Source organism: Cimex lectularius, unplaced genomic scaffold (assembly GCF_000648675.2).
Source record: "Cimex lectularius strain Harlan isolate CLEC.00 unplaced genomic scaffold, Clec_2.1 scaffold22, whole genome shotgun sequence".
NCBI classification, from domain to species: Eukaryota; Metazoa; Arthropoda; class Insecta; order Hemiptera; family Cimicidae; genus Cimex; species Cimex lectularius.
The window spans coordinates 1,195,031-1,222,204 of NW_019392657.1; the positions used below are offsets into that span (position 1 = coordinate 1,195,031).

General features: G+C 37.1%; 2 protein-coding genes and 1 non-coding gene across 4 annotated transcripts; 2 read left to right on the plus strand and 1 right to left on the minus strand.

Moving 5' to 3' along the window:
• Nucleotides 1-1,955: 1,955 nt before the first annotated feature.
• Nucleotides 1,956-2,117, plus strand: LOC112126194. Its single transcript, XR_002909836.1, has one exon. It is a non-coding gene; the product is annotated as a U1 spliceosomal RNA (small nuclear RNA).
• A 2,826-nt stretch (nucleotides 2,118-4,943) lies between these two features.
• On the plus strand, nucleotides 4,944-25,309 carry LOC106664376 (phytanoyl-CoA dioxygenase domain-containing protein 1). Its single transcript, XM_014390058.2, has 6 exons — nucleotides 4,944-5,105; nucleotides 21,552-21,695; nucleotides 21,835-22,099; nucleotides 22,499-22,585; nucleotides 24,749-24,907; nucleotides 24,979-25,309. Exons 1-6 carry the CDS (start codon nucleotides 5,082-5,084, stop codon nucleotides 25,143-25,145), a joined length of 846 nt encoding a protein of 281 aa, XP_014245544.1. The 5' UTR covers nucleotides 4,944-5,081; the 3' UTR covers nucleotides 25,146-25,309.
• Nucleotides 19,621-26,912, minus strand: LOC106664362 (ubiquitin recognition factor in ER-associated degradation protein 1-like). Of its 2 annotated transcripts, XM_014390041.2 has the most exons (3): nucleotides 26,712-26,912; nucleotides 22,227-22,303; nucleotides 19,621-20,592 (listed from the first exon to the last, which is right to left on the minus strand). In XM_014390041.2, the coding sequence occupies exons 2-3, from the start codon at nucleotides 22,231-22,233 to the stop codon at nucleotides 19,745-19,747; spliced, it is 855 nt and encodes a 284-aa protein (XP_014245527.1). In that variant the 5' UTR covers nucleotides 22,234-22,303; nucleotides 26,712-26,912; the 3' UTR covers nucleotides 19,621-19,744. The 2 variants fall into 2 exon arrangements, with proteins under 2 accessions (XP_014245527.1, XP_014245535.1); XM_014390049.2 differs by lacking the exon at nucleotides 22,227-22,303 and having other exon boundaries at nucleotides 19,630-20,592.
• Between the last annotated feature and the right edge of the window lie 262 nt (nucleotides 26,913-27,174).

Consider the following 27,174-nt stretch of genomic DNA (forward strand, 5'->3'; position numbering starts at 1 on the left):
CAAAACAGGAGAATAGTATTCAAGCACTTACCAGCAATATGTTAAGAATGATCAAGGCATTTGGGTTGAGATCAGAAGAGTAACGGGATAAAAAAAAAACAACAGAATTTTTAAACTAGAGGATTTAATATGATCTAGGTGAGCAAAAATAACACAAAGTCTTTAGAAATAGTTTTAAAAGAAAGAGCATTATTATGAATAAAGTTGTAAAGATATAATTAGTTTTATTCCGATAAAAGCTCATAGAATAGCATTTATCAATATTAAGAAAGAGGTAGTTCTTTAAAGACCAGTGGTAAAGAGCATCCAAGTCAGTTTGAAGTAGTAATTGGTCATCTTTAAAGGTAATAGGCATGAAAAATTTTAAATCATCAGCAAAGAGAAGAGTTAAATATTTCAGAATAGAAGGAAAGCCATTGATGAAAATATTAAATAAGAGTGGAGAAAGATGAGCCCCTTGTGGAACGCCAGAAGAAATTATTACTTGAGATTGGTAACTACCTAATATAACAATTTGTTCTTGGCCAGATAACTAGAAATCGAGGATAAAAATCGTCCATCGTCTATCATGCATATCTACAATGATATAGAAGTAGTGGATGAATACAGGTCCTGGAAATTTGGAACAGTTTAAAGAAGAAAAACTAGGTGTAGAGTTAAAAATGATTTAAACAAATTAACACTAGAAGGTCCATCACAGCAAGTTGCATCTTTGTAAATCATGGTGTTAGGAATTAATTTACTAACTATTAATTAGCTGATCTAATGAAATCCAAAAGTTATCTCAATTCACAGAAATATTAACATTAATATCAGATATAAAATTGTTATACCACTTTTTAATTAATGGTTCACAATGACAGTTTATGACTAGTAAATTAATTACCATTATTTATATAAATTATGCGTTTGTTGAGTTGGGTTGGCAATGAATGACTTGTTCATTTTTATTTAGGCCACTCAATAAGTAAAGGAGAGAAAACTCATAAGGTGAGGTTGAGATAGGAGGTTGATGTCCGAGTGGTTCGAGGTCACGATAGCTCAAGTGGTAGAGCAGCGGCGTATCTAGCCGAAGATCGTGGGTTCGAATCCCACTCGTGCAATTAACTTTTTTCATCTCAACTAAAAATCTTAATTAATTGTAATCAATAAGTAATTTTAAGTAATCAACTTAGAAAAATATTTTATTTGCTTGTTTCTTATCTCTGAAGCTCATTGCAGTACATACTTTTTAAGTTGTGTAGATGCATGTCATGAGCCAGCTTTGGGCAATCGATGAAGAATGTTATTTGACTTCTGGAAAAATAAAAGATTGAACATAAAAGTTAATTCAGTTAAGCAGTAATGGGCAGTTAAGAAATGTAATAATTTATACAATAAATATACAATCAAAGAAATTCCTTCTGTACAGAATATTCAATTTCAGATCCGACATTAACAGTGAGTATGGTGTACCTCTGTATTTTCGAATTGTTCTGTAATGCATCAGGCATAAAAATTCAGTGTGGAAGGAGTCATGCCACCCCGGCACGAGGGACAGCACCACACAGGTAACTCTCGCAGTTCTTATATGTGTATTGTTTTAACTGTTATTAACTTAATATTTTCCTGTTTGGTTTTACATTAACCACAGCTTGTAAGGAAATTAAAAACCACCCGCCATGTGGCTTCTTGGCCAGATAATCCCGGATTATATGGAAGAGCTCTCTGGTGGATAATCTATACGTTTTATAGCCATAGGTATCCTTTAAAAGACGCTTTTATTTCATTATGAAAGCAATTTGTTAATGTATTTTTTATTCTCGGAATATTTTGTGGGCAAAAGGATCCGTTGACTTGTCAACAGGAGATAAACGATTGCCAAATTGGTGTCAGTACGTTGAGAAAGTGGTGGGCTTCCCGTTCACGGGTCGACAGGGTGTAGGTATACACTCGGAGTGCCTGGATTTATAAGCATACTTACCTAGCGTCGGGGTTACCGTGATCACAAAGGCGGTTCCCCCAGGGTGAGGCATTTCCATTGCACTACGGCTTGGCTGACCTCTGCGAATATCCCAAATGCGGATATCTCGGGCGCGTAATTTTTGGTAGTCGGGACTGCGTACGCGCTATCCCGGACATAATTCGATTTACAAACATCTGAAGGTCGTGTACGGCGTGTTCGAATCCCGATTCAGACACTAACTCTTAATTATAAGGACTTAAGGTATAAGGATTTAGTTGAGATGAAAGAGTTATTATCTCAACGGGATTCGAACACACGACCTTTGGCTTGGATGGGAGCTGGTGTCCGAATGGATCGAAGTCACGATAGCTCAAGTGGTTAGAGTAGCAATCGAAGATAGTGGGTTCGAATCCCGCTGCAGACACTAACTCTTTCATCTCAACTAAGTCCTTATACCTAAGAAGAATAATTAATTGAAATAAGTTTGGTCAAATAGATCTCTAAGTAAGTTACTCACCGTTTAACGTTTAGAGATCTATTTGACCAATTTTATTTCAATTAATTATTCTTCTTAGGTATAAGGACTTAGTTGAGATGAAAGAGTTAGTGTCTCAACGGGATTCGAACCCACGACCTTTGGCTTGGATGGGAGCTGGTGTCCGAATGGATCGAAGTCACGATAGCTCAAGTGGTTAGAGCAGCAGTCGAACATCGCGGGTTCGAATCCCGTTCTTGACACTTACTTTTTCACCTCAACCAAAACCTTACATAAAAAGAATAATTAATTCAAATGTTATTACTGCTTAAGATACACAACTATTTCCTTAAACGTATAAACAACGTATATAAACACAAAATAGCAAAATCTTACTGGCACTCTCGTCACGACACGCAAGAATGGCACAATTATACAGAAGACAAACACTTTGAGTGAGTAGAAATACTTTGATTGAATATAAAAAATATATTTTGCAATATATAAATTCACTTTTCCACATCCCAAATGTATCTGGTAAATGTAAACAATGTTTGTAAATCACAGGCCCTGAAGATGATCTCAATAAAGATCGAAACGTTGGCATGATAAAGAAAATGTTTTTCTGAAACCTACATCACACCAGACCGCATCTCACGATTTCTAAATAAATATTTCCTTAAATTAATAATAATTAGTTCCTGATAGGGGGTCATAATTTAACTTATAACTTTATTCACCATTGAACGTTTAGAGGTCTATTTGGCCAAATTATTTTTTTCAATTAATTATTCTTCTTAGGTATAAGGACTTAGTTGAGATGAAAGAGTTAGTGTCTCAACGGGATTCGAACCCACGACCTTCGGCTTGGATGGGAGTTGGTTTCCGAGTGGATCGTAGTCACGATAGCTCAAGTGGTTAGACCAGCAGTCAAAGATCGTGGGTTCGAATCCCGTTCGTGACACTTACTTTTTACGGTACCTAAGTCAGCGGAAATAAACAATGAGAAAATATTGGGCAACCTTTAGCTTCGGCTTTTGTACTATGTATTTTCTTCCATACTACCCTTGTTAAATTAGTTCTTGAATAACATTTCAAAGAATAATTCCATGAACGTTCTGTTCAACTATTTTGACAAAAGAAAATACACCAGAGACATCCTACTGTTCAGTCGACACGATTCACTGAGGAGTCGCGACGATGTATCGCCTGGAGCGATTGACAAGCTGTGTCGCACGCCGATAATTGTCGTAGTAAGCGATACGATGTCGGATTGCATATCGCATCACTTGTCGTATCGCTCCAGTGAGCACCGTCCTTAAAGCTACTCTAATCCTTTTCGTTTAAGAATGTTATGCAATTTTTCTGATAGTTCACCAATATATGGCCAACAACGAAAACCAAAAGATTCATTTTTGGCGGGGTCGCTTCTTTGTCCCTTGCTTTGTTATTTTTTTATTCTTTTCATTAACAACCTATGGATAATTATTTCTTGATGTCCATTGTTTTAGCTAAGGTTTTAATTGTTGGTAATTCATTTTTATAGTTAGCAGGTGTTAATTGGGGGTTTTAACATACGGTCTATCAGCCAAATGAAACAGCTTTTTGGGGTAAGATGGGTGAGAAGAATTCGCTGGTATCATGGTGTCTATAGTTATGGGTTTTCTATGTACGTGTATTTCAATTAGGTTATTTATTATGGACACTAGGGCCTAGGGAATCAGATCATTATAACCGAACCTCGTTGTTACATATCAAAAACGCACATATTTGAGAAAAATGTTTGGGTTAAAAGAATAAAGCCAGTTATTAAATATTTACATTACATACACATGTATTATTATATAAAAAGATAACTTCCATAAAAATTATATTTGCTTACTTTATGTTTATTTTACTCGTTTATTGATTATCATTGATTCATTCAGTTTTGCGTAAAATCATCATCGTAAAATCAATCATAGTGGCTTGCATGCTTGATTTATCTAGGGTATTTAGTTGACAGAAGCAAAAGTACGCTCTTCAATAGACAAAACTTCCGAAATTGAAGCTACTTGGCGATAGGGGAAGAAGAAAAAAAAAAGAAAAAAGGCAAACTTGTAGACACAGAACTAAACCAAAATGGTGACTGAGAATGAATTAAAACGAAAATGAAAATTTGTGCGTATTATATACCCGGTAGGGGAAATTCAAATTCAACTTCATCTTAGTAAAAGCGAGATCATTAGTCATTTGTTAATCTCTAAGTTCTAAGAGGAAGAAATGTCAGAAAATAGTTATAAGGGAATCAAAGGACCTACTTTCGTATGCAAAATGCATCCGGATGTTATATGCGAAAAAAATAACTACATGAACAGAAAAGTAACCATAAACATTGCGCAAAGTCGTTATAAGAGAATTCCACTGAATATTGTTTATATTTGTGAATAGAAATCCGAACGATTCGCCTTTTACTAGAATCCCTTTTCACCCTACCGTTCTCCTTCCATCGTAATCGGCCTCTTTCCTCTCACTCCTTATCGCTATCTCCGTCCACTCTGCGTGAGGTGCCTTGCTGACAGCAGGCCAAGCGTCTGGCTTTAGTGATTTCGAGGCAACGAGCCCAGTACGCATCAGCCCGCCGAGGGATCAAGTGAACCAGTCGTTCCATCTCTCAGAAAGATGAGGGAAGACATTTACACCAAGGTGAGCGAGTGGTAACTTTTCTTGTTCTGCATCGAAATATCACGTTTTTCTGCATTTCTGCAGACTCGGAGAGTCATTGAGCCCATTTTAGTGAAAAACCGAGACGTTCACGACTACAGACTTTCAATTTGAATTGAAAACCTAGTGAATGTTTCTTTTTTTATGAATAATAATTAAATATCGGTTAATTAATTACATTTGCCATTTAATTTATTTACTCTCGACAAGAGTTTTATGTGTTTGTCACCACTCTACTAATTACATATTATTTGAAAGAAAAATGAATAAATAAACAAATAGACGTTCAAATTATTTACATAATTGTGTACAAATATCAACTCCATTAGGGCAAAGGCTAGAAGATAAAACCAACAAAAGAATCCGGTTTAATTTTAAGAGAGGTTGCATATCTCTTTCCCAGGCACGTTTATTTACAAAATAAATTTTAAAAAATCTCAATGTTTGTTTGTAGTAATGCCTATTTGATTTTCAACTATAATAATCAGGGTATGACGTGATTGACAAAATAACCGGTCCAAAATTCAACAGTCGAAATTTAAATAGTTGGAAAGTTCAATTTGAGTTGGTAAAACGTTTTGCGAATTTAGTTCTATTTAAAGGCTTGTGACGCGAAGCGAGTGTTTATTTCATTGAGTGACTCACTTCCTCTTTAGCCTGGTCGTGTTTGAACCAGGAAGAGTCGGTGGCCGTTCCTTTGTCCCGTGTCAACGGAATATCAAAAAGCCCGTTTTATCCAATTGATAAATTAATATCGAAGGTTGGACGTGGAAAGAATAGACAAACAGTCCATTAATGTCTACGATAACATTTGACACCATTATCAACGGTTGGGCTGAACCGATATAAACATCTAATTGGAATGCCGATGTTCGAATGTGTAAATTTGTTTACGAGAGATTTTAAAAGTGGTTCAACACAACAACACAACGAGAAGTACTCAGGAACTGCTAACACTGAAATACATAAGCCGCATAACAAATTAGGCATACCCCCCAAACTAAAAAACTAATTAAAAAAATTAAAATTAACTAATTAAAAAAAAGTTGGATTATTCTCCTAAAAAGTTTTTTTTCTGTATGCATTATTCACCTAAAAAGTTGGTTTTTCTATATACATTATCCACCTATTTTTTAAAATACATTATTCACCTAAAACTTTGGTTTTTGTATACATTATTTACCTAAAAAGTTGGTTTTTCTATATACACATTCACCTAATTTTTTAAAATACATCATTCACCTAAAAAGTTGGTTTTTTATACAGTATTCACCTAAAAAGTTGTTTTGTATACATTGTTCACCTAAAAAGTTGGATTTTGTATACGTTATTCAGTTAAAATGCAGGTTTTTGTATACATAATTCACTTAAAAAGTAGGTTTTTGTATTCATTATTTACCTAAAAAGTTGGTTTTTGTATACATTATTCACCTAAAACGTTGGTTTTTGGATACATCATTCACCTAAAAAGTTTTTTTAAAAATACATTATTCACCTAAAAAGTTGGTTTTTCTATATACATTGTTCAACTAAAAAGTTGGTTTTTGTATACATTATTCACCTAAAAAGTTGGTTTTCTATATACATCATTCACCCAAAAAGTTTGTTTTTGTACACATTTCACCTAAAAAGTTGTTTTTCTATATACATTATCCACCTAAAAAGGTTTTTTTAAAAATACATAATTCACCTAAAAAGTTGGTTTTCTATATACATCATTCACCCAAAAAGTTTGTTTTTGTACACATTTCACCTAAAAAGTTGGTTTTCCTATATACATTATACACCCAAAAAGTTTTTTTAAAAATACATTATTCACCTAAAAAGTTGGTTTTTCTATATACATTGTTCAACTAAAAAGTTGGTTTTTGTATACATTTTTCACCTAAAAAGTTGGTCTTTATATACATTATTCACCTAAAAAGTTGATTTTAGCAGAGGTTTTTTAATTATATGTAATTGTTACCACAGGTGTTCTCCACCTAAAAAGTTGAAGAATAAATAAATTTAAAATCAATTTTTAATCCGGAAAGTAATATCACATACCTATTTGTTTAAACAACATTTTTTAAGGTTTAACATTCTTTCTAACTTAGAAATCAGGTTTTACATTAGTCTTTTAAGACTGCACTGTGCCTGATTTTCCCTGGGACTCACTCCATCTAAAACATTAAGATTATGTGAAATTATATTACATTATGTGCTGGTAAAGGAAAATAGGTCCTAAATTTATTCACAACCTAAAAAGTAATTTTTTTAAACGAGTTCTTTTAAGGCCGCACTTTAAGAACTGCACGAGGCTTACTCCACCTAAAACGTTAAGGTTTGCATGAATTTTCAGACAGAGAAAGCAAATTTTACGACCGCACCTAATCTGGCAAGTAATATTATCTGTCTTTTCTTTATATTATTGTCTTAATTGTACGAATTATTAACTTAAAACTTACACGAGTTCTTTTAAGGCTGCACTTAACGTTTTGCGCCTGCTTTCCCCATCTAGAAAATTAGGTAAAAAGTAGATTTTCACATTTGTTCCTAGTTCGGAAGGTGGATATTACGTGTACGCTTGTAGTTAAAGTAGGTTTTAATTTTATTCTTAACTTAACCATTATGTTTGACGTGAGTTTTTTTAACCTGGACTGTAGATTTTGCCTGAGGCTTTCCCCATGTAAAATGTTAAGAAAAATAAGATTTTACGTCAGTCCCTAGATGGAAAATTAATATTACGTGTGTGGTGATTAGTGACCGTTAATCGATGATTATTCGGTAATCGTGAGATGCGGTTTGTGAATCTCACACGAGGGAACTCTCAATACGACACGCAAGAATGGCACAATTACACAGAAAACAAACACTTTGAGCCCTGAAGATGATCTCAATAAAGATGGAAACGTTGGCACGATAAAGAAAATGTTTTTCTAAAACCTACATCACACCAGACCGCATCTCACGATTTCTGAATAATAATATTACATGTGTTTAAAAGTGAAAGAAAAAAGTTTTTACCTTTATTCTTAGCCTAAAATAATATGGCATTATCATGTAGTTAAAAAGTAAATTTTATACATTAGGAGTCGTATAGGTACTTAAACGGTTTTAAGCCTTCTGTCCCAATGTAGAGGAAACTAACTTCTTTAATCATGTTTAAATTATTTAATGTTATAATTGTAACAACAATCATTTACTCAAACAATCCGAGCTAAAAAAAGACTGTTATGAAAATCGGTTCTTTGGACTTCTCTCTATCTTGAGCCAATATCAGTGTAAAAACATTTACCTACTCCAAAATATTTTTACTCGTTAATATTGTAGGCTTAATAACTTAAAAGAGCGTTGGCCTCGACGACAGCCCGGACAGAATTAAACTCATATAAGTGCCAAAGGAACATGTAAAAACCAGAAATATTGGTGGACTTCTCTTCCAATTCCAAATTCCAAAAGATAATCTCGTTCTAATATCAGACAGGGATGAAATTTACGTTTGTATTTCCTGTTTTTTAATTTTTATATATATATATGTTCCCACGGCTAAATATATAGGACTGTTTATTCATAGAAGTTCCTATTCAAGTTCAAGGCGTATTTCCGCGTGATTCCTTTCAGCGGCTGTAAACAGAGTCTGAACGGCGAGAAAGTCTTTATTTGGAATGAGAGATATAGGAGTTTTCACAGAACCGTGGGCCCGACTGTTTAATATTAGCCTTCAGGCATGTTGAATGCATTTGACTCGAATTATGATTCAATCTGGACCCGAACGGATGAAAGTGACGACAGTTTTAACACGGCTAAATAGCTAATATGAGAAGTAATTAACAAAAAAGTATATTTCTAACGAGGCCTATTGGTTTATCTTTAGGGCTTCGTGTGGAATAAAGTATAAACACGAGAGGGTTCGAACGTGCCGTAACAATCACCTTCCTTATCGCTCGTCCTTTCGACAGGATGAGTCTTTTTTAAAAAAGTATACAAATAAGACTAAGCACTTTCCTCGGTGCCATCGCACACCTCTTTTGGTGTGAGAATTTTCTTACAGAAATGGCTGTACCGTAACCGGGCTAATGCTTCATATTCACAAGGATATTTGCCTATGTCTCTGCTTCCTCCGTACAAGTCGGCATGTTTCTCTCTCCGCTTTCCCCATCTTCTTTCAAGAGGAGTTCCTTCGCCGACCTTTTTCAGAAATTTATAAATCTCGTTGCTTGCCACTTACCTCCATCACTTGAGTTCTTTTTGGTTCTAGTGCCATGGGTAAAGTGCAGCCCTTTTGGCTAGTTAGTCAGCCTGTTCATTTCCTTCTTCATGTCCGAGAACCCACTTTAAGGTAATCCTGATGTGTTTTCCTAGAGCTATTAGACAATTTAGGCAACCCAGATGGGTTTGGAGTTGTAAGCTTATGAAATTAGTACCTTCACAGTTGCCAGACTGTCTGAGAGTCTTTGTGCACCTTTCAAATTTTTCTTTACTAACTTCTGTGCACCGGGTTGTATTAGATGAACCTCAAAAATTGTTGGGATTAGTCCATGTGGTAGTTCGATTTTTACCTCTACACCTACTCACTGTTCCAACTTTCATCCTTTACGATTAGGGCGTCTTCCTGAATCTTGGGGTACCTATCTTCCAATGGTCTCTATTGTCTATGACTATGGAAGAGTGGAGGACTGATACTAAACCTATTGGCTGGGTTAGACGTGAGGATGAGGAAGTGTATAGAGTTTCAAGAGCAAAGGATTGAAAGTCTGACATCGAGACTCTTGAGCATTAGCGGCCCATAGACGGTCAATATTATTGTACAATATAGATTGCACAATAATTGGACGGTTGCCCCTTAACGTTCAATAATATTGTTCAAAATTTTGTTTGTGCAATGAACTTGAATAATTTGAAGGCGATATTGAAGTTTGTGCAACTTCACAAACTGACTGATATTGCGCAATAATTCTAACAGAAGGTGCAATATTTTCCAGGTTGTACAATATATTTTCAACTTTTCGTCAATCACACAATGTATTGCACAAACTTTCAATATTGTCTACACACGATCAATTAAATTGCACAACCCAAAATATTGTGCAATAATATTGATCGTCTATGGGCCGCTCACAATATATTGCACACCCCATCAATATCACCTACAAACAATTCAACTTTATTGCACAAACCCAATTATTTGCACAGTTATATTGCATGTGTATAGGCCAGTCGTTCTTTCAACGCGCAATTCGTATTCAGTCAGAAAGATCTGAAAAAGTAGTGACCTGCGATGGACAGTATTTCAGCAATCAATTTATTACTATTTTTGCACAATAAAACCCCAATTTTAACAAAAAATCCCTTAAAACATAATTGTATCGAAGTCTTGGTGGTTTACTACTTTTTACTTTCTGAAACATTCTGTTGTATAAGAGGCTGATTTGCAAGCAGTCTTAGTAACTGATGATATTTTCCTCTGGAAGTTTAAGACCTTAATAAGCATGGCATGAGCATAATGGATGTTTAGTATGATGTACGTTTTTTCTCTGAGCCGAATTCGAAAAGTAGAATTTTTTTGTTTTTATTATATTGTTTGCTTTAAGCATACAGCAATAGTACGCTCCTATACACATTCTATAATAAATATATATGTCCACATCACATAATAAATAAATTTATTAATTAAAACAAGAAAAGGAACAATAAAATAAATTAGGGGCGTCGGTGGTCGCAACGGTTTAGGCGTTGACACGGCGCTCATCACTGTAAGGTAAAGGTTCCGGGTTCGAATCCAGCGGCCCTGCATTCGAACCCGACATACTTACAAATGTGCTTTTTTTCAAAAACACCGGCACCCTGAGGGTTTATATGACCTCTGATGTTGCGAACCCTCGTAAAAAAAAAAAAAAAAAAAAATTGTGGTGATTAGTGACCGTTAATCGATATTTATTTAGAAATCGTGAGATGCGGTCTGGTGTGATGTAGGTTTCAGAAGGTGAAAAGAAAAAAAATATAATTTTGCATTGTATAAATTCTCTTTTCCACATCCAAAATGTAATTGTTATATGTAAACATGTTTGTAAATCCCAGGCCCTGAAGATGATCTCAATAAAGATCGAAACACTGGCACGATAAAGAAAATGTTTTTCTGAAACCTACATCACATCAGACCGCATCTCACGATTCCTAAATAGAAAAAAAAATTGTTTTATACATAAGTAAATAATTACCATAACACACACGTACAACGACGCTAAAGTCTATATCATACACAATATCACATTCTTTCAAAAATGCATGTATCAATTTATGTACGTCCACATTTCCAGTTGAAAGCAAGCTTTTCCAGGAAAACGGAATTTATTTATCGGGGAAACCCAAATGCCATGTGACAACTAAGTCTTCAGAGAATTTGATTAAATTTTTGGAAATGCTTTACGAAATTCCCAATTTCATTAACCACAACCTTATCAACAAAACTCATACAAGGAAATGCAACTGAACCATGATTCATTCACAAGAAATAATACAGAAGAAATCAAGTTGGCCAATTTGGTCGGTGGAAAATATGTTGCACTTGGCTTCCTCACCATACGCATCCGGTCAAAACAACTTAAATCTGCGATATAATTAGAAAGGAATTCCTCGTGTTTTCCTCTCGAATTGGAATCCATGTTTTCTTTTTTAAATACAAAATTAATATTTAATCGTTAACGATAAAAGAAAATAGATTTCATGTGTGTAAAGTAAAAAATCTAACGCGGTTTTCGTTATTTGGTCTTGTTGTGTGTTTGAACATTATGAAATTTACTTCGAGGCTGGCTCAATTGCATTCTTGTACCAAAACAAATATTGGCACCAAGAGAATTTTTGTCTTATATTTATTATGAAAATTTCTTAAAGAGCTTTATGTTTTTTTGTTTTTGCATTTTTGATTAACTAAAAAAATGAATAATATAAGGTATAAAGTTAGAAAAGAAACTTCGTGCCAAAAAAAGTCACAATTTACTGTTGGGTAATACTGAACACATGCCAAATGTTGTGGGCGTTCTAATTCACGACAAACTTACTGCGGAATTGGATTCGACAGTTTTGAGTCATTTCAGAAAGTCTTATATTTTTCGTTGACATTAAGCGGCCCATAGACGATCAATATTATTGCACAATATTTTGGTTTGGGCAATTTAATTGATCGTGTGTAGACGATCTTGAAAGTTTGTGCAATACATTGCATGATTGACGAAAAGTTAATAATATATTGTACAACCTGGAAAATATTGCACCGTCTGTTGGCATTATTGCGCAATATCAGTCAGTTTGTAAAGTATGAAAATATTGCACAAACTTCAATATCGCCTTCAAACTATTCAAGTTCATTGCACAAACAAAATTTTGTACAATATTATTGAACGTTAAGGGGCAACCGTCAAATTATTGTGCAATCTATATTGTACAATAATATTGACCGTCTATGGGCCGCTTTAAGTGATATATACTGATCAGCACTTTATGTTTAATTATTGTAGCATTACGTCCCTAACCATCTTTTATAATGCAACTCTCCGTACCACTCATTTCCCCCAAATCCTAAACCCAACAAACCACAATTGGATTCGAACTACAATTCAACTCCTTGAAAAATTCCTCTATAACTATTTATCGGGTGCATAGAATTTTTTTTCCAGAAAAAAGTCAAACTTTCAAAATATAAAATCATTTTATTTTTTAGCCTTTCGACCTTCCACCGTTATTTATTTATGTGCGAACAGTGACTTTGAGAATGCCAATGGACTCTTGAGATAAAAGGAAATAAAGCTAGATATAAGGAGGAGCCGCCAAAAAATCCTGGAAAGAATCAATGAAATAGCTGTAATAGTACTTGACAAAATGAAAGAAAAACTCAGCTTTGACGGACCGTCCTTAGACATAGATAATAGAGACATTTGGAAGATAGGTTCAAGTTTCAGGAAATGGAGCTAATATGGTACATAGATGAATAAAAAATGGAACCGGGAGTAGGTGTACCAGTAAAAGGTTGAACTGTACCCCTTCGACTAATCCCAACTATTTTTCAAGCTAAGGACCATACATACTCTCATACAGTCAGGCAGCTGTAAAGCCACTAATTTCATAAGTTTACAACTCAGGGAGTGCCTAAATTGTCTAATAGCTCTAAGAAAATACATCAGGATTACCTTAAAGTGGGTTCCCGGACATGAAGACATAGAAGGAAATGAACAGGCTGACCAACTAAGTTGTAGCAGCACTCTCACCCATCGGACTAGAAAAAAAAAACTTAAAAAAAGTACTGGACCAGTAAGTGGCAAGCAATGAGATTTACAAATTCTTCAAAAAGGAAGGCGAATTTCCTCTCCCTCTCAGCAGGCAGGTCCGGTCACTGCCCTCTTCACGACCACCTAAAGATGATGGGGAAAGCAGAGATATGCCGACCTGGAAGCAGAGCAATCGGCAAATATCCTTTGTGAATATGAAGCATTAGCCCCGTTACGGTACAGCCATTTCTGTAAGACAATTCTCACACCAAAAGCGGTGTGCGAAGTGGCACCGAGGAATGGGCTTATCCTAAGGTAGGCCGTCCACTGGAGCCGTTTTCGGCCGAAATTGCTCGGCCGATGCACGGATGATCCAAAAGCGAAGAAACGAATGAGCTCGCGTCCATTAGAACCAATTCGTTCGGTCGTGTTGGGCCGTGTACGGCCGAAGCACTTTCCGATCCAAATAAATTTGGATTTTCCAGTCCTATTCGGCCGAATGGTTACTTCAACTATCAACCACGTGTCATCAAACGCTCACCAATGTTTAACGCCGTTCTTTGCTTTTTGCTTACCTTTTCGTTTCATTTTCATTTCGATGGATTGTGAAAAATTGATAAGTGCGGTTGAGGAGCAGGCTCTTGGGACATGCGTGATCCACTCGATCATCGGAGCGATGTCCAGCGTAAAGCTGTGGTCAAGGATAGCTTTAGAAATGAAACTTCCAATATTTTTGTTTATTTCTTTCATTCCATTGTGTGTAAACTATGAATTTTCGAGCAGCAATAAATCTTCTACATCCATTTGGGTTGTGTCGTGAACTGACGAAAATCGGCTACAGTGGACGACGGCGTTCGGCTATATTGCCGGTCGTCCGTTTGGTCAAATAGTTCAGCTGTTAAACGGCCGTCGTAGTTCGGTTCCAATGGACGAGCTGCCTTAGCACGGTTACGGTGCAGCCATTTCTGTAAGACAATTCCCACACCAAAAGCGGTGTGCGAAGTGACACCGAGGAATGTGCTTAGCTTTAAAGGAAAAAGCACACTGTCCTAGGTAAAAAGGCAGAATTATACCGTAACGAAGCCCATTGGATCTCAGAAACTTTCCTACCTGAGGTTTATGCAATACAACTCTGAGTACAGAAAAATATATAAAGTTTTACAAAAGTTCACTAATTTCGTGGTCCGTTTGACCAATTAATATATTACAATTAATTAAGGTTTTTAGTTGAGATAAAAAAGTCAATGGCACGAGCGGGATTCGAACCCAAGATCTTCTGCTTGATACGCCGCTGCTTTACCAGTTGAGCTATCGTGACCTCGATCCACTCGGCCACCAACCTCCCATCTCAAAATTCAAAAAAGGTGTATTTTGTAAGGTGTAAAAAGGAGATGTTTTCAACTTTTCGTCAATCATGCAATGTATTGCACAAACTTTCAATATCGTCTACAAGATCAATTAAATTGCACAACCCAAAATATTGTGCAATAATATTGATCGTCTATGGGCCGCTCACAATATATTGCACACCCCATCAATATCACCTACAAACAATTCAACTTTATTGCACAAACCCAATTATTTGCACAGTTATATTGCATGTGTATAGGCCAGTCGTTCTTTCAACGCGCAATTCGTATTCAGTCAGAAAGATCTGAAAAAGTAGTGACCTGCGATGGACAGTATTTCAGAAATCAATTTATTACTATTTTTGCACAATAAAACCCCAATTTTACCTTATAAAATAGACCTTTTTTGAATTTTGAGATGGGAGGTTGGTGGCCGAGTGGATCGAGGTCACGATCATCTCAAGTGGTAGAGCAGCGGCGTATCTAGCCGAAGATCGTGGGTTCGAATCCCGCTCGTGCCATTGATTTTTTTATCTTACTAAAAACCGTAATTAATTGTTTTACAAAAGATTTACATACTCTCATAGTGTTAGGCGCCATAAAGGCACTAAATAGAACGCTTTCAACTCCAAACTTGACTGGGAGTGCCTAAATACCTAATGACCCTGGGAAAACAAAACAAGATTACCTTAAAGTGGGTTCCCAGACATGGGCATAGAAAGAAATGAAAGGTTTTCCTAGGATTTTTATTAGAACGGAAAGAAGACTGATAGAACTATAGGACCTAGGAAGGAACTGGTTTGTTAAGTTTAGGGATCTTTATTGTTAAGTTGGATAAGAGATATTTACAAAGTTAGAGGTGTTCCATATCAGATCTTTTCCTAAAAAACTGCATAAAGCAATTCATAAAATGCACCAACAAAGCTCAGGATGCGACCTTCTTATCCCTGAAGTGCGCAACTTACCTAGAAAATATTGGAAATTAACGTACATCTCGTTGGACAACTTTCTTCTAAGCTGCGCACTTCATGGATAATAATGTCGCATCCTGAGCTTTGTTGATGCATTGTATGAATTGCTTTATGCAGTTTCTTAGGAAAAGGTCTAGGAACACAATAGGAACACATCTAACTTTGTAAATGTCTTTTATTCTTGATTGTAACAAACCTAGTTGGTTTGAGAGTTCTCGTAGCGTCTCGCTGTTTATCACGGCCTGGGTAGAACCTTGATTGTCAAAATATTAAAACCACTTCTACTCTGCTCATTGAGTCCTTCCATTCAAATTCGCTCGTGTTACACAACTAATCAATTTTGCAAAGCTTGGGTACAAATAGACCGTCAATTTGCTCCAACCTGTTCAAAAAAATTTATAACTCAGCAAATGTAAACAAAGGGCTCATTCAAAGAGAGAATTAATAGCGTTAATTTTTTTCCAGTTTGGCCGCAGATTTCAATTAAATCGAGATATTTCCCTTCAATTAATCATTCGAGTTTAGAATCAAGTCGTAAATAAATTCACATTACGTAAATCTGGCTCATGTTCAAATACCTATGTGCCATCCAACGTGTTTATTTTTATTGCTGTCATTCGAAATGTAGATATTTATATCCAACTATTTTGTTTTACAATTTTGTGATGGTGAAATAGCAATTTTGTTAAAAACAAAAAACTTACTGGTCTGAGTTTTGATCATTTATAGACATAAGCAATGATTAAAGGGTAAAAGCTTTCCTGATTAATCAAATTTTCATCGTTTTCGTTCTTTAAAATAAAATTGTTAAAAACTTTCTTCCATTTTTGGTATTTTTGAGTACTAAAATAAAGAATGTATTATTAGTCGATCGAACTTGGGCCAAGGATGCAATTCATCTCTTTAAATTTATAGATGAAAGTTTAAATGAAACCAAGTTGGCGGTGCTTCAAGGCCCAATAACCGATTGGCCCAATTTTTCGAATTCCAATCCAACTAGACTGTACACTTGTAAATATACGGTGAATTAAAAGCAAAATTTAGACGTGATGCAATGTTCTGGTTTTATTTTTAATCGGAATCTTGGATCAAAGATGAAACAGATAACAGGCTAGGGGTAAAAGGGCTGAATTATACCCTAAAACCCCTTGATGTTTTTAAATCTTTACGATAATCAGTACTCAGATTTCTGTTTTTTTGAATAACTCCCTCAATCATCTTTATAACCGTTTGAAAGATCTCGAAGTGGACGGGTGATATTTGGCCAGGTAACCTCGATCTTTTATTTTCCTTATTTCTATTAATCATGCAAAGGTGATTGTAAAATAATTTTACTATAGCTTAGTAGAAGAGATAATTTAAGAGTTCTGTCAAAATGTTTTCAATCTTCAATCAAAATTACTAATGACTGTAGGAGATGTGGTGGTGTTGATGGTGAGTATGGAGCCAAGTAGTAGCTGGAGTGAGACCGAGTATGGATCAGCTGGTATGAAAGGGTATCATTTTGTTATGGAAACAAACCGAGGATTAGAATTAACATAAGTGGCAATATGACACCGTCATTCAGGCGACTATTTTTTTTTTTGCTGGGGCTTCACAACATTCATACAATTAAATACATCATTCCGTTTGGTCGGTGCAGTGCTTGATATTCCTCCACCGACCTACACTTAAACTGAACTAGATTGGGGTCGATGGGGTACTTTTATAAATATTCCGCCATCGACCCCGAACACACACTCACTCGCTTTTATCGTTCGAGGGGCGATGATGACGTTATATTCACCTTCGTCCCTCGCCATTCACGTTAATAAATACATGCACACAGACAAAACATATAGACACATAACACATAAGACACTATATACAGTAAAAAACCCCAATTTCCCCTAAAAAGCGGAGCAGGGGACTGAAAATCGCTACCGTGCTCGAGGACTGTTCTTAAATCCGGCGGCATGCCTACACGCTCTCTGTATGGAGCCAAGGCATGACACGCTTCTATTATGTGGGACACATCGAGCAACCTTTCTCTGCATAAGGGGCACCTGCGCGGGCTTTGCAAAGCAGGTGCCCATGTGTCAACCGAGTATGGCCAATCCTCAGTCGGGTGAGGACGATCCCTCGTCTCCTGCTCAGATCCTCTGGGGGCCATCTACAGGTCGTGCTTTTGACTCGCAAGAGCCTCTCCAACGACCCCGCCCACTGACGCTGCCATCTTTCTTTTATCATATTTTTAACTGCGTGTTTAGCGTCAGGGGGCCTGATCGCGATGGCCTGATCTGGAGGGTGGGACGTACCGGCTTTCGCCGCCTCGTCCGCGCGTTCGTTACCCTCCAGGCCGACGTGTCCGGGAATCCAGACAACAACCACCGTTTTTCCGAGAGGCTCCAGCTCCGCATATTTCTCTAACAAGAGCACGACGAGAGGGTCCACAGAGAACCTGTCGCGTATAGCCCATACAGCGCTCAGAGAGTCGGTACATACGAGGAAGGCTGAGCCCTCCCCGATCCGCACCGTCAGGCGACTATTGTAGGTGGCTATTGTACACCCCTAGAGAAAAAGCTGAGCATTAGCATGCAAAAGCATAGCCATCTACTCGGACATGCAGGTAGCAATGAAACTTCCTCATCGGTAGTAATGTTCGGATTAAATCCAACTTCAGCCTCAACAGAGTCCGAGATAATGGCCAAGGAAAGATCGACGGACATCTACCGGCCCCGAACCTTCTACGGCATACCAAATTGCCAAAAACATCAGACTGTGAGGAATATCAACTGCTCTGGGGAAGTATGATTGAATTGTGGTGTGTGAATGTAATTTATTTGCACGAATAGAAGGATCTAATCCCCAATTACACCAAGGTTTATTGAGTACTTTGGGAGAGGGTGAATGTAATTTATTAGCGTGAATGGAGGGGCTTATCCTCAATTACCACGAGGCATATCGCGTACTCTGGGGTAGTGTGCATGAATTTTCATGCGTCAATGTATATATATATAAAGTGGAAGGTTTATGGGCCGACAAACAGCTGAGGTCATCGCCGGCCCTCCGCATGTATTCCTTCTCTTTCCTGTCTTTCTCGCGTATTTTGTATTGAACTGCAGATGCGTCAATGTAATTTATTAACGTAAATGGAAGGATCTCAACCCCAATTACATCGAAGAATATCGATTACTCTGGGGTAGTTTGAATGTAATATATTAGCGTGAATGGAGGGGCTCATCCCTAATTACCGCAAGGAATATCGAGTACTCTGAGGCAATGTGAATCCTAACCAGACGATCATAGTTTACCTTGTTTATGTTTTTATGTACAATTGTTTTATCTACGATTGCTGAGGTCTTGCAATAAATAGCAATAGGATAAAATAAAAGGGCTGCCTGTGAAGATCAGAAAATAAATCAATGGCCCTCGGTTCAGTGGGAATGCATTCGAGGACAGAGCGAAAAGGTTCATTAAAGGACCACCTTAGAAACTAACAGAACTACTAAACCTAGAACTTGTCAGGATAAAGTGATAATAGGCAGACCCAGGAGGCATGTGTATAGACAAGAAGCAGCAGAAGAAGAAACAGCAAAACATGTCCTACGTCGGTGAACCTCGGGGAGAGGAAAAGCCCAGGCATGATGGATACTCATGGGAGTCCTCGACTAAGCTTTGAGACTGGCAAAAAGCTTGACGCTTAAAGAGAGTTCTCGATGATAATAATAACAATAGAGATTTCATAACAGATCAATATTGGTCACGTGGTGGATAAGGTCGTAAAGAGCCTTCTAATTTCCGTTCTATGACATACGTGATGTTCATAATTTGGGGGTCATTTTGAGTTTTTAACAACAAAATTGCAAATAATAATAATTATTATTATTTTAAAAAGTAAATAATTTATTTATATATGGATATAAAAATATGTACATTTGCCTAATGTTAATACATAGGATAGATAATCTGTCCACTTCAATAATATTTTTAAAACAGATAAATAATTTTTATTTAAACAAACGAATAAAAATTAATTGTTTTTCCTCCCTTTGACATTTAGTTCCGATGTGAGATTCTCAGTCTAAGCTCCTCCCTTTGCCGGAGAAGGCTTTGAAGTCCTTCTCAACTGTTTTCGGTTTTGTATTGGAACTGGGCTCGGCAAGGTTATTCCTGAAGAACTCGATGGTTCCGTATTCGTAATTGTAGTCGGGGATGCCTCTTCGAACGACCTGCGGCTCGTGGGGTGTGTCCGTTTTCACTTCCTTCGGTTTTTTGCCGTCGAGGCGGTATCCCGTTCCGCTGAATGGCCTGAAGAGAGACGCGTCCTCAGGGTCGGGCTCCGGAGGCGGTGGTTTCGGTCTCTCAGGCTCGACGTACCCGACGGGCGGTGAAAAGTCCACTTCCATGTCGCACTCGACTATCGCCACGGCCGAGCTCGGCTTCGTCTCTTCGACTTTGAGCTGATAGAGGCGGTTGTTGTAGTGGATCGGGATGACGTCCCCTTCCGTCAGACAGGAGAAGTTCCTCAGGTAGTTCTCCAGCACGGCTTTGGGGTTGGAGATGTCTAGGAAGGCGACGCACTGCGGCTGAAAACGTGAGAACGTGGCAGTCGGCAGGACGCTCGACTCCACTTTCACCTTGGCTCCGCACTTGAAATCGAGAAGGTCCAGGACCCAAGACGGGGCGTTTATGCTACCTTCGTCCGCGATGAACTCAAGGACTCCGCAGTGCGTGAACTTCTTCGTCTCGGGGTTGGTCAGCTTGAAAAGCATCGGGGCGAAGATGTTATTCGTCCTGCTGGTGAGGATGTCCAGAACGGTCGCCGGCAGTACCACCTTTCCTCCGCATTCCAAATCGCTCCTCGGGCGCACTGGGATGAGCGTAACGGGGAAAATTTTCAACTCTCCAACATAAGACATGGTATCTATAAATAAAACAACAAATATGTATCAGTTTAACTAATATAAAAGTAATAGTTTATCAGATGAAGAAGTATGCCTAAAAAGTAAAAATGTCCTTGGAATTTCAGTTTCAGACGGGGTTATGAACCTATAGTTTCGACGATTTTCTGCTTATCTTCCCTGTTTGGTCTGAACGACTTCTTCACCATTAGTGGTTGGTCTGTGTGGCTTCCGATTTTATTTATACGTGAAAGGTTGTCTTTGATGTATTTCTTCAATTTCTAATGGGATCGAAAGAGTCGCATGTCAGGAAATAGTGGTTACACCTTACAAGTATTTAAGTGAAAAAGTGCCGTTCTAAGGATTTTCTTTGTCAGATATTATTTAATAAAAACTTATTTCTTGATATTTCTCCATATGAACTGCGGAGTTATGGACCTGGAAGTTTGGTCGTTATGGATCATTTCACGCCTTCCTGTTTGATCGGTCCGACATCTTCAGTGTATGAGCGGTTTCTGCTTTATCAGGTCCCTGTTAGTAAGATTCTGACAAGTGGAAGGAACGTCTTCGTGTTGCCTTTGATGGATTAAGGACACGCCTTCTGATGGGATAGAAATTCGAAATAGTCGGATTTCGGAACTTGTCTACCAACGCTTTCCTTCAAGAGAGGATAAGGGAATTGATTTTGAAGGATTTTCTTTGACGAAATTTCTTCTTGAGGACTGCGAGGTGATGAACCTGTAGCTTGGTCGTTTCCGAACGTTTTGGTCAGCTAGTTTAGGACAAACAGCAAATAAAATTGGGTGTGAAAACTACCAAGCTACAAAAAATAATCAAAAATGTACTGAAGACCAAGTGCCATTTTAATTTATTTATTTATAACTATCAAAACTATCATCTATAGTTTACATGTAGATGCCAATTAACCTATAATTAGAGCATTAGTATATATGAGCAGTGGCTGTAACGAGTGAAATAACAGTTTCAGAAAGACGGTTTTTTGGTTTTCGAAGACTTCTTGAGCAAAGAAGAGGTTGAAAGGCTTTACAATGCTGGAATGGAACTGGCGGAAAACATCTCTCCAGATGAAAAGAAATGTGTTTTCAACACAATAAATGATGTTCAGGTAAATACTGCTATTTTTTAATATTTTAGGCTGTGTCAGGTCAGTGTTGATCAAGGTCTAGGTTGAAACAATATAATACATATCTTAATACAACTATTGTTAAAAAAATAATCGGCACTGATCATCATATTTGTTGCAGAGTACGGACGAATACTTTTTGGAAAGCGGAGACAAGATCCGTTTCTTTTATGAAAAGGACGCCCTGGACGAACAAGGGGAGCTGAAGGTGCCGGCCGGATCGTCTTTGAACAAAGTCGGCCATGCACTCCACTGGCTTCATCCTGACTTCAAGGAGATCTCGTTTGGCAACAAGATCCAGGATTTGTGCAGGAGCTTGCGATTCGAAGCGCCCGTCATACTCCAGAGTATGTTCATATACAAAAACCCTGACAAATGTGGCGAAGGTAATTATTTTATTATGCTGATGGTTTCTAATCTGACAAGACATTCCAGGAAGACAAAGTAAAAATCTCTTAATAAAACTTTTTTAACAATGACCAAAATTGAACTTAATTTTAAATGATTACTTACTTTTCATTAAGAATTACAAATTCAATCCTGCTTCAGACCACAATTTCGTGCACGTCACATTACACTGTTTCATTCAACTACAAAAAGTAAAAACTCACTTCTATTGCATAATTAACTTATTACCTATTCAGTAAATACGTGCGAGACTTAATTTTACATTTTTGTGATTTTTCCCTTAGCAAACACTGAATTATTACAAGCTGTGCTTGATTATATGTTAATACTGTATGTCCTTGTTATGCAATTATATTATGCAATATGTTTTATTCTAGTAAAACCCCACCAGGATTCCACGTACCTGTTTACCGAACCGAATACTCTCGTAGGAATATGGATACCTTTGGTAGACACGACTATAGGTAAATGTCATTTTGATTAATTCAAGTACTATTATTTACTGATGATATGGATATGTTAATCTGGACGCGTTAATGGTTTGCGTTTTGAATAGTTTGTCTCACCTCAGTTGGTTATGTTTTCAATGCGAATTGTGACTTTCATCGTCAGGACTGTTTCATACAGTACTGTTATAGTTGGTAGGGACTATTAGTTGGACTTAAGTTATTGTTCAATTTTTCGTTGGGCTTTGTTATTTGGTTGACATGGTTGAATGTATTTAACCTAGTTTTGGGTTTATTCGTTTATTTCGTTATGCTGGCTCATATCCACACATGTACATACGAACATGTGCCGATTTGTTTTTCGTAGTTCTAGCTTTTGCTATTTATTGTAAATTGCCAGTAGATTGAATCCACTCCGGGGTCAGACCTTAGTCATAGCGCCCAGCCACCGAAGTGGCTACAACTAGGTTCAGCACCCAACGCATTCAGTTTCAACCCCAATCGTTCATTCTTCTTATTCACTCCTATATACCGTACTATTCCTCCATCACTTTACACATATCATACAACCAACCTAACTGAGGGTCGATGGGGTCCCGCCATCGACCGTCTCACATCACACATTCACGCTAATAAGTAAACACGTAATAAGTACGATTACGCTAATAAATACATTCACTCTCTACACAAGCTAGGTATACACCTAGGTATACAACAGAAGAGTTCTTGCTGGTCTTGTGTAATCTGTAAAATTTTATTTGTTGGGCGTAATTAAGTGTAGTTAATTGACTTAATTGCTGGGGTGTAAATAAGTAGAGTAGATCGACTCAATTGGTTGGGCGTGTATAAGTTAAGTAGATTAACTGAATTGGTTCGGTGTGCCCAAGTTAAGTTCGTTGACTTAATTGGTTGGGCGTGATTAAGTTAAGTTGATTGACTTAATTATTTCAGTGCGATAAAGTTAGATTGGTTGACTTAATTTTTTGGGTAGAATTAAGTGCGCATAGATGACTTAATTGGTTGCATGTGATTAGGTTAAGTGGTTGACTTAATTGTTGGGGTGTGATTAAGTTAGGTTGGTTGACTTAATTGGTGTGGTGTGATTAAGTTAAACAGATCGACTCAATTGGTTAGGCGTGATTAAGTTAAGTACATTAATTGAATTGGTTGATTTTATTGGTTGGATGTGATTAAGTTAGATTGGTTGACTTCATTTGTTGGTTGGGATTAAGTAAAGACGATTGACTTAATTATTTAGGTGTGATAAAGTTAGATTGGTTGACATAATTTTTTGGGTAAGATTAAGTGCACATAGATGCCTTAATTGGTTGGATGTGATTAGGTTAAGTGGTTGACTTAATTGTTGGGGTGTGATTAAGTTAGGTTGGTTGACTTAATTTTTTGGGTAGGATTAAGTGCACTCAGATGCCTTAATTGGTTGGATGTGATTAAGTTATATTGGTTGACTTCATTTGTTGGGTGGGATTAAGTGCGCTTGGATGACTTAGTTGGTTGGATGTGATTAGGTTAAGTGGTTGACTTAATTATCTGGGTGTGATTAAGTTAAGTTGATTGACTTAATTATTTGGGTGCGATAAAGTTAGATTGGTTGACTTAATTTTTTGGGTAGGATTAAGTGCACTTATATGCCTTAATTGGTTGGATGTGATTAGGTTAACTATATAATTAACTAACTAATTATCTCTATATATTAAGTGGGGTACGAACGTTAAGTTCGCAAAAAGTTATTTTAAGGTTCAATTCTATCGTTCCTGGTCCGCTGATTCTCGCTGTTGGCCTCGACCAGATGCGTCTAAACAGGAGCAGATGAAACAAACTTCATTCCGTCACAGCGAGATAGATGGACTACAAGTTGGATTCAATTTTTGAAATCGTATATATTATAAACTATTCGGAGCCAAGATGTTAGGTCATTTGAGAAAATTTGACTGTACTTAAGTCCTGTACGTTAAAGTTATAAAAGTCAGAAGACTAATAATAAACTGATTTCCATTAACGTAATTTTTACAAACGTTAGCGTAAAAATGTTAAACGTTATCTTATAAAATCAAAAATTCATCACTGAAGATGAAGAAAAGCAATGTCTGACAGCCCAAAAGGCTGTAGGTTTGTGAGAGTGGATTTAATTGTTAGAAAAATTAAGAAAATTTTGTTCTTTAGAAAATGGCTGTCTTTGGTTCATTCCTGGCTCACACGAGAGTGGAGTTCACAGGAGGTACGTGAGGAACAAAGACCCCGAGGTGAAGAAGCTGTTGGTTTACGATAGGCCCGAGGTTACATATCCATCGTCCGGATTCGTGCCCGTCCCTGTATCAAAAGGTAAGATAAATCGCTCTCGTTCTCTTCTCTTTTTTATTTTCCGTGTGAATTAATTTCACGTTCATTGCCAGGATCGTGCATCGTCATTCACGGCGATGTCGTACACAAGAGCGAGTGCAACAAGACGACAAAAGCAAGACCTGCGTACACATTCCACGTGATGGATGTCTCGTCCCAGTACTCGCCGGACAACTGGCTTCAATCCCCTCAGGGTTTTCCGCTGATCTATTCGGATTAAATTAATCGATTTTATATTAAACGGACACGTGTGGAAGGAGAAGAGCGATTAGGTCGGATTTTTAATTTTTAAGTAGAACGTCTTCTTTAAACCTTTAATTCTTAAATTGTTTTGTGCGAAATTTTAATATTCACAAATATATGTTTTTATTTTGTTTTCATAAAGTCTTTACCTTTGATAATCCTTGAAAATGACAAAATATTTATTTGTCTGTAATTTTCATTCATTTCTAATCTTTACTGTAAGCTCGGTCGATTCGAATCGTCCTTATCTACCAGACCTTGCTGATTTGGACTGTACATTATTTTTTCAACAAAAATCAGCCAATTCTGGCCGTCTGTATTATAGATAAAGGTACGAGGAGGTATCGAGGTATATAGAGAGGATTTGGCTCTAGACCTTTGTTTCTTTGGCACCTCTCAAAAAGGCTTGGGCAGTAGGGTTAGAATGGATCGAGGAGCTTGATGTTGAGCTTTTGGTTGCGATATCGGATCAGTTCTTTGACAAAAGGAACGTTGAGGCCGTTGTGAGATTAGTGACGTAGTAAGGAGCTGTGACAATTCTATGACAAGTTTATTGGATGCAATGGATCAAGAGAGAGAGAGAGAGAGAGAGAGGGGGTGAGNGGGAGAGGGAGAGAGGAGAGAGGGAGAGAGAGAGAAGACAGAGGGAGAGGGAGAGAGAGGGGGAGTGGGAGAGGGAGAGGGAGAAGTAGAGGGAGATGGTTAGGGGGCGTTATAGGGTGGAGAGGGAGAGGGGCAGAGAGAGAGAGTGAGGAGATAGAGAAAGTGACCTAGATGGATAGATAGATATAGAGTGAATGAGTTAATAAGATGGAGTGAGTGAATGAGCGAGAGAAATAAAGACTGAGCAAGAGAACTATAAAGTGAGTGCGTAAGCCAAAACAGAACATTGTTATCTATATGAAAGCCAGCAGTGTAAATGGTATGCGGGGGGCCAAAGATGCTCCCTTGTGGATGTCTGCTTGTATTGGTCTCATATCTAAATATTCGTTGCCGCATTTCAGTCTGAAGCTTTAGTACCTTTTTACTTAACCATAAGCACACATTTTCAAAGTCTTATTAAGGAGAACTTCAGCTAGGTTATTGAACGAACTTACGTTGAACGTCCAGACCACCGTTTCATAGCCATAGCCTTACTTCCTTAGCGTAATATAAAACCTATACCTACATCTTCAGTTACAAATCAGGAAAAATGCATCGTTTTACATTGTTTTAAATGTTGGAGAATGAGTTTTTCCTTGAAACATATTAATGATGATTGAAAATTTAACCCAGAAAAAGTTTATGTTTATAATATAATTGGTGAATTTGCAATTTGAAAATTAGTTTTACTTGTTTTCTGAAGAATTTAAAAAAAATTGTAGAAGGATTTAAGAGCAGTATGTAAGCAAGAAGGACAAGTTTTTCGATTCGATAGTTCCAACTTTTTAAGCTACACTTCAAAGCTTGCGCTTACACCATTTTCGCAACGTGTAACGTTTAAATCTACAAATGTTTAAATTTTTCTCTTTAGGATTTTCTTTAGTAATGAAATATTACTAACCGTTCACTCAGAGCTGGCCATTTTCGAACCTTCTAGATATTTGGCTCCGTCGCGATACTAGTCAAGGAACTTGTCCTAGGAAAAGGTTTTTCTGGAAGGACACGAATTAATTTAAAATACCGCAGGTATCCCGAAGGCACCCCGAGGATTTGGCGGTTCGGAGAGTCTGTATTAGGATCGAAATAAAATAATAAAATAAAATGTTCAGCTGTTCAAATATTATTTCTAGGAATAGAGCGGGTTGCTTAAAAAAAAAAAAAATTATAACAGATCGTGCAATCATACAATCGTTTTCTTCGCATAATAACTGAAAACTAAAAGGAATTGAATAAAAAAATTTCTGTGAGTTCGTTTGACTTATCTACCACTTTCAATATAACCAATTTTCTTAGCTTAACTCAATAATTGACCGTTTCACTAAATAAATTTTTCAAGTAAATGTTTTTGTTACTAGAAAAAAGTC